The sequence below is a fragment of the Geospiza fortis genome, unplaced genomic scaffold (assembly GCF_000277835.1).
Source record: "Geospiza fortis unplaced genomic scaffold, GeoFor_1.0 scaffold874, whole genome shotgun sequence".
Taxonomy (NCBI): Eukaryota; Metazoa; Chordata; class Aves; order Passeriformes; family Thraupidae; genus Geospiza; species Geospiza fortis.
In genome coordinates this window covers 225,754-236,726 of record NW_005054456.1, presented here as the reverse complement: position 1 = coordinate 236,726, position 10,973 = coordinate 225,754, and the positions used below count along the sequence as shown (strand labels likewise).

Below are 10,973 nucleotides of genomic sequence, written 5' to 3'. Positions count from 1 at the left end.
GCCAGGAATGGGACATCCCTGTCCTGTGCCACCAGCAGCTCCCAGGCTCTGCCTGCTCCAGAGCACAGGAGCAGCCTCTCAAGTCTGAGGGAATCCAGTGGCCCCAGGAGCCTCCAGTTACAGGGACAGAGCCACAGCAACACAAAATCATTTGGATTGGAAAAGACCTTCAAGATCACCAGGTCCAACCATATCCACGGAGTGCCCAGCTATATCCAACCCTGAGTTCATGCAATCCTGAGTCCATGCTGTAAATATTGGACAAAAATCTCCAAATTTTTTCTGACTAAACCAAACCCACCAGGTCCTTCCAGGACCAGCTGGTGAAGACCGGTCCCAGCCAAGTCTTTCCAGATCTCTTCCACTCAGTCTGCGTTTCAAACCTAGGGCAGGAATAAAGCACACGGGAGACAGCCAGGATTCCATAGGAAAAAAACCCTTTTATTTAACAATATATCAGGTTCCATCACGGCTCCATGGAGTTCAGCTGCCACAGAGCTGTTACCGATGCCGATGATATGCTACTGGGCGGGAGAGCTGGGAGAAGGTGAAAGGAATCAAAACCAGGATCATGACACGAAGAAAGAAAATCTGCGGCGCCGGCAGCGCAGCCGAGGGGATCCCGGCACCGCCAGAGCCCCACCGGGAGCCGAGGAGGATCAACCAGCATGGGGATGCCAAGGCTGGAGCCGAGGAGGTGCCAGCACAGAGGGGCCTGGTTCCCCCTGTGCCTGGTTCCCAACCCATCCCGCGTGCCCCGCACCAGGAGCACATCCAGGCTCCGTATCCACCCCTGGGCTAAGGGCAGTGCAGGGTGGACAGGGAAAATCTGTCAGCCTGGCTGCTCCGGTGGTGGCACAGGGGTGGGGCAGTGGCAGTCCCAGCTGGTTGATGGCAGGGCCAGGCCCCTCGGGACAGGGACGGTGCGGATGTGACGCTGTGGGATGTGGAGGTGGCACAGCTCTGAAATGTGGGAGCGCGGAAAGGACGTGCAGGGGCGCAGCACTGCCGGGATGGAGAGAGGGATTGTCCATCCCTGCTCCAGCACCTCTGGAACCTCCCAGAAACCCTCTCTCAATATAATGCAGGTTCACAGCCCAGCTCCTGGGAGCAACTGGGAGAGCTGGGGGCTCCCTGACGCCTTCCAGCTGCCCATGACAAGTGCCACGTGACACCAGAGATGGCTCCAGGCATGGCCACCACCCCTGGGCAGGGACCCTGCACTGGGCACGGCTAAGGAGAAGCCATCCCAGCCCTGGCACCAAGAAGAGATGGGGCCATGGTGAGCTGGCAGTTGGCCAGCGAAATAGGCAAACACAAAATTGAATAGTTGGGAAAGGGATCTGCACCAGGAGCAGCTCCACAGGCCCAGAAAAGCAGAGCAGGATCTCAGGATGTTGCATGGAGTTCTGCATCCCCAAGTCAGGGATTTTTTGGTTAAAGATAAGAAAGCAGATAAATTTGATGTCCCTTTAGATCACCATGTGGTCCCCAAATCTCTGCCCATGGCCAGGACAGGGCTCAGAGCTCTGGTACTCACTGGGAATGAGCCACAGACTCTGGGATGGAAGAGAAGCCCAGATTCCTGCCTCACTCTCTGCTTGGAGCCCATCTGATCCTGCATTATATCAAGGGCAGGTCCCCAGTCCCGATCCCGGCAGTTCCCACACTCCAGCACAGCCCACAGGCTCCAGGCTGAGCTCTATGACAATGTTTTACACCCGTTCTTGTGGTTAAATTTTCTTTTTTTTTCATCTTTTTTTTTTTTTAAGTTCTCATTTGTTTTTCTAAGAAAAAGCAACCAGAAAATAATTCGGAGTTTATACAAAACATCTTTACATTATTTCTTCCAAAAAAGACTAGTATTTACACAAACAAAAGGAGGGGAGGAGGAAACAAAAAAATTAAAAAAAAATTTAAAAAAGGAAAATCAACCAAATTTCAATGCTTTTCAAGAAAAGAACCCAAGGGACACACTCTGATCCAGGACCCAGCAGCCCGAGGTGCTCAGCAAAAACCAAGAGTTCTGATTTCACCCTTTCTTCACATATTTACAAGATTTTGCAGCTGTTCCCAGCAGCAGGAGTGGGACTGATGGAGACCTCAGCTGGGGACAACCACCATGAGAAGCCACCAGCACTGTCAGATCACTTTCGGTACAACCTGTGGCCAGACTCTGTCCCTTCTCCACCAAAACCAAACCAAAACTACATTGTCCCCCCACTTCCCCCTCCACTTCGGTCACTATTCCTAACGGATTCCACTGTCACTGCCACCATCACCACTGCCACCACCACCCAGCCAGGGCTCTTCCCACTTGGGGAAACACAGCCTAAGGTTTGGCAGAGGGAAGAGGGAAGGGATTTTTTTTAAGACACAATTCTCTGGGATTTCCCCATTGGGGAATGGGGGTCCTGGTGGGGGCGGCTCCCAGGCCAGGATGGGCAGTGGATCCCACAGAGGAGAGAGGGATGGAAGGTGCTACACGGGGGAAGCAGTGCTGGGATGGGGAATAGGGGGAGCACCCAATGGGGTGCATCTCTCCCGAGGGAAGCAGCTGGTTTGAGGCCCTGGAAGCAGAACCACCTCAGGATGCCAAGGGCAGGAGGGGAGCTGGGACACCCCACTCCGCTCCAGCCCTAATTCCTGCCCTAAACCAAACAACGTGGCACCACAGGATGCTCCCATCCCGCTCAGGGCCAAACCCCAGCGCAGCAGCCGGGCCACCAGATCCCCCTGGGGCCACCGGGTCCCCCCAAGTCACCAGATCCTCCCAGGCCACGGGCCCCTGTCCCTGCTCTGCCCCCGCCCCCGCCCGCTCCTTGTCAAGGCACTTTAGCAGAGCAGCTCCCTCGCTCTTTGGGCACTTCCTAAGGCGGGATTCGGGGCCCTGGGGACAGGCGGGAACAGCCCAGGCGGGAACAGCCCCGCCGGCCCCACTCCTGCTCCCTGAGCAAAAGCAGCTACTGCTGGAAGGAAAAGAAAGTGAGGAAGGGGGGACAGCCCAAGGACAGGCAGTGACAGGGCACTGCCAGCCCTGCTGGAATCACTGGCATCAGCCACTGTGCTGGCAGCTCCTCCTGGGAAGAGGAAGCTGGGAATGATCCCACCAGACAGGCTCAACCCCTTCCAGTTTTGGGTGGGAGATGGGCAAGGCAAGGGCAGGGGAGCTCGAGCTGGGGACCCCCAGGAGGTGGCAGGACAGGGAATGCTCCTGCACCAGGAGCAGGGCAGGGAACAGGCACAGTGGGGCTGGTCCCCAAAGAAGGTCCCACCGAGGGGCACTGGATTCTTCAGGTAAAGCAGGAGGGTGGAAAGCCTTTGGCTCAGCTCCCAACCAAGCTAAGCTTGGTGTTCCAGCCTCTTGGGGGCTTTCAATCCCGAGCACCAGCCTCCTCCTGACACTCCTGGCACAAGCTGCAAGTTGGGAACCTTTGTTTTCCAGTTTTCCTTACCAAGGACAACCACCTGCAGTATGCCCAGCTTGGGAGGGGGCTGCAGCTTCCCCCTGCCACCCCCTACTTTGCTTCCAGCAGGCTCAGCCCCAGCCCGATGGAAAGCCAGAGGCCTTTTTCCACAGTGGGATGCTCCAGAGGGGTTGGGAAGAGCTGCCAGGCCGAGGCTGCTCTGCGCGGGGCAGGAGCAGTGACCAGCCCCTCGCGCACTGAACGCTTGAGACAGGGTGGAGATAGAAATTTTTTTTCTTTCTTTCTTTTTATAAAGAGACTAAAACAAGAGTCAACAGCTACGAACACAAAAGTTTCCAGGGGCAGTGGGGGGAGCGGGATCTGCCCCGTGGCCGGCAGGATGACGTGCTGGAAGGAGGTGATGGCGTGTGCCCAGAGGTGGCAGGCCGGAGTCCCGCCCAGAATTCACAAAAATAAAAATGTTACAAAAAAATTAAAATAATTATTATAATAATAATAATAGTAGTAGTAGTAAATCGGGTTTGCCAGCTTCCTCCCTGCACAGTTGTCTGCATCTTGGCACCATGGCAAAGCATCCTCCTCCTCCTCCTCCTCATCCCCCTGTGCGCTCGCTGCTCCTGGGACCGAGGCCCCGGCGTTGCTCCAGGCTCCGGGGCCCTGCGGCGCTGGCGGGCACTTCCCACAGGCCCGGAAGGGTGACGGGGAAATCCCAAACCACAAAGGGGAGGTGGAGTCTCCGGGTTTGCCAGCGGTGTCCCGAGCACAGAAAGGCACGGCGCCCGCCCCCCATGGCCGGCCACAGTCTGGAGAAGAAGAGGAGGAGGCTGAAGGCTCACCCTCAGAGTCTCGGGATTACAAAAGCTGAGAACTACAAAACTAAATACAAAGGGGAGAATCAGCACGTGAGCGTTGAGCCCTCCGCTCCCCGGCGCCGCTCCCGGCGCTGCCCGCGCCGCGCCAGGGCAGGGGGAACGTTTCGCTTCCTCCCTGCGGCGCCAGCCCCGCGCCCGGCGCTCCCGCACTGCTGCATCGGCCGTTCTCAGGCTGCTCCTCACACCTTGTAGTAAATGTTGGCTGGGCTCTGCGGGGGCATCTCCTGCACGATGTAGACGGGGTGCCCGTAGTCCCCGCTCACCTTCTCGTAGTGCGGGCAGTAGTTGTTCTCTGTAGTCCGTAAGGGGATGATGATGTCGCTGGGCTCTGAGCCCGCGTTCCCGCTGCATTTGGGGCTGGCCAAGGTGCTGAGGGACAAGGCTGCAGCTCGCTGCTGCGTGTGCTTCCGGTGCCGCTTGCGGATCTTGATCAGGAGTACGACAAGGAAGATGATGATGAGGATGAAGATGACGCAGCCGGCACCGATGGCCGCGAACACGGCCACCTTGGAGCTCAGGAAGCCATCGCTGGGACCTTGGGTCTCCTGGCCGTCCTGGTTGACGGAGCCTGCAAGGCAAGGGGAGATGGGGGTCAGAGAGGCAGCAGATCTGTGCTCTGTCCATGCATGGATCACACCTGTGGAGCAGCGGGATCAGTTGCTCATTGGAGCCCCTCTCTGCCCCTCAAACTCAGCACAACACTCTCTTGCCATGCTCCCAAGGAGGGGAACCCCTCACCTCCAAGGGGATGCAACTTGCTCCCCACCTTCCCACCCCAGTCAGACCCACACATCCCTGGGAAGGACTGGGCAGGGCAGGCAGGAGCCCCAGGCATCCACAGAGGGGGCACCACATGCCCTGTTCCACATCCTACACCACTGATCCCGTTCCTTTCTCCCAGCCTATGGAGCAGAGTGTTGATTGTGTCCACATGACACCATTCCAGACCAGGATGCCCTGGTAAATGTGGACTCTGACACCCAGAGCTCCCCAGTCTCCAGTTACTGACCCCTGGGCCAGGGCAGCTGCAGCTCCCAAAGGAGCAGTGCTTAGATGCTGATCCAGGCAGGAAGAAAAGAAAAACTTCTCAGCTTCATCTGATTCCACTCCTGGGGATCCCTGGGATACCCACCTGGCTTGCCGGGCTCCTCCACCGCCGGGACCTTGCTGCGTGGGCTCTGAGTGACAACCTTCACGGTGTCATCCGACTCCTTGCTCGGCCGACTCGTCGTCAGCTGCTCTGGGATCACCGCGTTGGGATCTGGGAAAGGGGAGGGATGGATGAGAAGCCTTGGTCCAACCTGGAAGGCAGCAGCTTGTTCCCCCTAAAGAGGTGCCCCCAGTTGTCAGGCACTCCCATGGGGCACAGGAGCACTGGGAGATGCTGAGAGCGACAGAGCAAGGCTGAGCTGCTCCAGGGCTTGTGGGAAGCAGGTCCCCACCCTAATTCCCTGGTTTGCTGTTTTCAGAGCTCCCATGCGTGGGCTGGGACAGGTTTCTTGCTCGGGCAGCAGGAGCAAAGGAAGGGAAGGGCAGGCAGGAGGCCAAGGCTGCAGCACAGCTTTGCCTGTTTATTATAAATATTGGCCCCAACGTGCAAACACAATAATGAGAAGCAGAATCGGGAGCTGCGCATCCGAGTCGAGGCTGAAATGAGGCCAGGGCATCACTGGGGCTGGGAAGCAGCTTGGGATGGAGGTGGTGGGAAGCAGGAACTCCAGGAGAAGAGCCTGCTGGTGACACCCCTAGTGTCCCACTGCCAGAGTCTCCAGAGCCTGGTGGCCTCCAGAGCTGAGAGCTGCCAAGCCAAATCTCTGATGCCTGGCTAGCTACAATCCCCCCTTGGATGGCCAGGAAGTGACAGGGGCACTGCCTGTGCCAGCCCCCTGAGACACTTGCAGGGCTCATGGGTCCTGTGCTGAGCTCACTTCCCGCCGGGATATGGCCCACGAGGTAACCGGGAACAATCGCTCCCTTTCAATCCCAGTGCTCCGCACATGCGCCATGTTGGCAGGAGAAAAAAGGCAGGAAGAAAGATCCTAAAAATGAAATTCTGTTGAACTAACCCAAGAGTGCCCCCAGGAGCAGCTGGCCTGGCCTCAGTTTCCCTGGAATCTTGAACTCCCACATCCCCCAGAGGAGCAGGGACCCTGGTTCAGGGTGCAGCAGGAGACCCCAGGGAATGGGAGGACTCACCCTGCCCCACTTTCATGACAATCTTCATGGAGCGTGTCTGGCAGACCCCTCCTTCCCGGTTCTCCAGGCCATCCAGAGTGCCATTGGAAGTGGCTGTAGGAAAAGAGAGGGAACGTTAGACAGGCTCCTAGGAGCTGGAAGGGCACTGCTGGGCAGCTCTCTGCTGCTCCTTGGCATTACTGTGCAGGTCCTCACTGTCCCCTGGCACTGCCAAGCAGGTCCCAGCTATCTCCTGGCACCTCCTATCCCAGGGATTCACTCCTGACCTCCCATTACAGCCACATCTTCACACCCCAATCCAGAGCCCTCTGAATTCCCAGCTCCTGCTCCTTCCAAATCTGCCTGCAGCAGTGAGGACATGATCCCTGCAGCTTCCTCTCACTGCCACATCCACACAAGTGAGCCATTCTCCATGCCTGCACCCTCCTCCCCCTTTAATTCCTGGATAATTTCCTTTGCTCCTGGTACAGAATGGGAACACTTGCATATGCACAGTTTAAATTATACATCTCTAATTACACCCTGTGCCTCGGTGAAGAATGTAAACTCAGAGCCCCAGTGGACTCCGGGGGCTCTAATTGCAGGGCAGAAGTCACTTAAATTCACATTAACTTTTCGCTAGAGCCGGCACGGAGTTTTCAGCCCTTGGATCCCATGGGAGCACAGGGAAGATTCCCCCATCCTCCCCCATCCTCCAGCCCTCTGCAGGGCTCAGGGCAGGGGGAACACAAGAGAGAACAAACCCAAACACAAAGATTTCAGGATTAAGCACCTAAATGGCAGATTCTGCTAAACAGACTCAGAAAACTGGTTTCTGACCCCACCAGGGCCCTGGATGTGGTCACTGTGGATGGTTCCCACCCCATCCCACCCCCATGCAAACACAAAGCATCCCAGTGCTCCACCAAATCTAACCACAAGGATCAATTCACCCAGGGAAGCAGGGAAACCTGGGAGGAGCTCAGCAACAGCTTGGGGAAGGCAATGTGATGGAGAATCATGGAGTCCAGGGATAATTTTCCAGACACAAGGCAGGACTTGGCCAGCACAGTGCAGCCAACACTTCCCAGAGCCTCAAGTCAAAGCTCAGCCCCAGGGTTTCAGGTTCCCTGTGCAGCCCAATTCCTGCCTCCATCCCGCAAAAAAGCAGGTCTGGGAGGGCAGGTGACTGACAGAAATTTGGGATGAATCCATTGGACCCTGCTGGGTGTTGGTGAGGGCACAGGAAGAGGCTGGAGTACAGTGCAATGAGGCACCCAGCAGGAGGTTGGGTACCTCCATGAGCCTCCACGCTGGGATAAACTGGAAAGCACACCCAGATCCCTCCAGGAAGCAGGCTCTGAGTCCATCAGCTCTTTCCAAACACCTCTGTGCAATCAAGCCTGAAACCCCAGCAAATGTTTTCCTAATCAGAAAGTCCTTGGGCCATTTGCTGAGTTAACACCTCTCCCACAGCAGGGTCCCCCCTGCCAGCAGCTCCTGGGATGGAGCTGTGCATCCAGCTGGGATGGTGCATCCAGCTGGGATCTGCTGGCAGCCCTTCCAACAGCAGCACTGTCAGCACCAAGCCCCACGCAAATGCCTGGGAATGTGGAGAAACACCCCCAACAGCCCGCACGAGTTCTCTGGAATCCAAACAGGATGGACCTGAGCTCAGACTCCCCATAAAAACACATCAGGAGTGAACTCCAGCAGAAGGCTCAGCAGCCCAGTTCTCCCAGGCCGGAGCCGCCGGTTTGGGGGTGAAATCAGCAGGTACATCCCAGCTCACAGCCCTGAAGCAGCTCCTTGAATTGCTTCCCAGCTTCCCAGCTCCATGCCATGGGTTGTTGCATCTCAAAGAGACTCATCCATCGAGGGAGAAGGCAGCAGTCCGTAAAAACCAGTCCCTGTGAGGCCTCACAAGGTCTGATTTATAAATAATTAACTAATTATAACAAAATGTGGTAACAAGCAAGCGTGGCTCAAGTGGGGGAAACCAGAAGACTCCACAAAGGCAGCAGTTTCTCCAAATAACTATGAAGACATTCCATCCACATACAACAAAAAATATTAAAGGTCCAAAGAGGACAGAGGGAGCAGCTGGAGCCACAGGGATGGACGAAGGGACACAGCCGAGCATCCTTCTTCCCTCCCCACACTTGGACACAAATTTTCTTCTTGTTCTAGCCATGGAAATGATGAGGGAGAAAGTAGTTTTGAGAGGGAACCATGTGGAAAAATGAATCAGTTGCTTGAGGGAAGAAAAAAGGGAAAAACATTTGTAAAACCCACAGTGATGGTCTTGGAATGGCCTCTGGAAACAAGGACATGAGCTTCCACATTCTGTGTAAATCCACAATGGGCCAGAGAGAAGCTGGATGCTCCACGCAGCTGGCTGGGCTTCCAAAAGTCAAAATCCTAAATCCCCAAATCCATCCAAACGGTGCAGAGTCCAGAGAGTTGGATGTGAACATGCAGGGCAGGGTGATGTGAGAGCAGCAGGTCCCTGATCCATCGGGAAAGGCTCCTCCAGTGCAATTCCCTGTGAAGCTCAGCAATGAAGAGCTGCTCCTCCCGCTCTGTTTCCTGCTTTCCCAGTGGAAGAAGCTCCAGCAGAAGGCTCCAGGCTCAGCTCAGCCCAGCTCCAGAGGATCCAGACTGGGATCTGCGTGGCACTTGATGGATTCCTCAGGTACCTGTGCCACTCACTGCCACGGTTAGGATGAGCTGTGGTGACACCACCAATCCTCAGCTGCCGATGGAATCCAGAGTCAGCAACCCACAGAGGAAAATGTTAAATCCACAGGCACGGCTGCAGGAGAGCTGGGAGAGCCCTGAGCTGCAGAGAGGCAGCTGCAGGGCAGCAGCAGGAGGCAGAGCTGTGACACAACGAAGGAAGCCAGGCAGGGAGCTGGGAATAGCCATGGAATAGGAAATGGCAGGTCTCAAACAACACTGTCACCTCCCCATGCCACACCAGCAAGGCTCAGTCCAGCAAGACCCAGCAACATTGAGCGCACAGGAGCATTTTCCTGCCTTATTCCATTTTGGATGGATTCACAGGTTGGCTGTAGGACTGGGAGAGCAAAAATAACCTCTGGCCAGTGACTTCCAAAGGCTGACTTCCAAAGGCTGACTTCCAAAGGCTGCTCCCAGCCCAGAGAGCCATCAGATGCCTCTGCCCTAATGGAGCATTAAGCCCCGGGCTGCTGAGTGATGAGGATTTAACAGTGATACCATTAACCATGTAATTGCTTGTCAATTTAGAGGAGATGCTCAGCCACCATGGAAGCCAGGCAGGACCTCCACTCCTGGAATCCCACACGCCCATCCAGCCCAGTGACACACACCACAGAGCTGGGACAGATGGCTGAGATCCCCAACAACCCCATGGTCCCGTCTCCAAGCCAGCAATGCCATGTGCTGTCCCTGCTGCCTCCCCAGCGCCAGCACTCGGTGTCACCAGAGCTTTTCTCCCTCCCCTAAAAATATTTCAAAGGAGAACTCGGGTTTTGGCAGATGGAAGACGCTGGAAGTAATACCTGGCAAGAGATGAAGGCAAGGGTCTCTTAAATGGTCAGCCTTGGCCAGAGCGAGATGTTTGGTTTCTCTGCTGGATTCCCTCTAGCAGGGCTGCGTTATGATTTGGGCCCCAAAGCACAATTAATGTGCTGAGACTGTAGCGAATCCAAGTCTCTTTCCTTTTATTGCTCTTAATCACTCTTCCATCTGTGCAGCTCAGCCCTGCTCCAGCCCCAGCCAGGCACGGCGTGGCCGCAGCCCGGCCGCCATCCTCACACCCCCCTCACCCCCAGACCTGCACAAGGTTCGTGTTTCTATCACTTCAGGAGAGGTGGCAGCATCCCACCGGTGCCCCACAGCCTGACCCCCATCCTGCCAGGACCACGGGGGCAAGGGGCAGCTTGCAGAGCAGCCTGAGCCCAGCCTCGACACCCCTGGGCTGAAAGCCCCTCCTGGCACAGGTGAAGCTCCTACAGGTCACCCTGGAGATCCACCTCCCCCATCTCTGATATGCTCGGACACTGCAGGAATCCACAAGCAGACTGCACTTCAAATAAAATCCCAGCTCCTGCCACCTCCCCTCTCCAGATCTTTCAAGCTGTTTTACACCCCCTCGGTATTGACACAGAGGTGCTGCACTGGAGCCCAGCCCACCACGGGCACTGAGCTCCTTCCCCCCATCCCAACCAGGGCTGGCACCCCAGGGGACACGGAGCCACTTCCAGGTCACCGAGCAGAGGCACCCGCCTGCTCCACTGCACACCGACTCCCTGGGGCCGCCAGGGAGCACGGCTTGGTTACAGCTCCTGCTCCTCCTCCTCCTCCTCCTGCTCCTCCCAGGCATCAGGGCCACGCATCTCCAACTCAGGGCATCCCGTTATTGGTACTATTAATATTGGTGTCACTTCCTAGCCAGCCCCACTGTGGGGACACGAGCCCCCCACCCTGCACACATCCTCCAGCCCCTCTCCTG

General features: G+C 56.4%; 1 protein-coding gene across 3 annotated transcripts in view; it reads right to left on the bottom strand.

Annotated features, from left to right (window-relative positions):
- Positions 1-420: 420 nt before the first annotated feature.
- Positions 421-10,973, bottom strand: part of EFNB1 (ephrin B1) — an 18,673-nt gene continuing 8,120 nt past the window's right edge. The window contains exons 2-5 of one of the 3 annotated variants that reach the window (XM_031062666.1): positions 6,497-6,589; positions 5,433-5,561; positions 4,480-4,868; positions 421-4,353 (exon numbers count right to left, since the gene is read on the bottom strand). In XM_031062666.1, the coding sequence (XP_030918526.1) occupies positions 4,480-4,868; positions 5,433-5,561; positions 6,497-6,589 (611 nt within the window). In that variant the 3' untranslated portion in view covers positions 421-4,353. Of the gene's footprint in view, positions 4,869-5,432; positions 5,562-6,496; positions 6,590-10,973 lie in introns of all 3 variants that reach the window. The other 2 variants (XM_031062665.1, XM_005427813.2) reach the window with 2 other exon arrangements.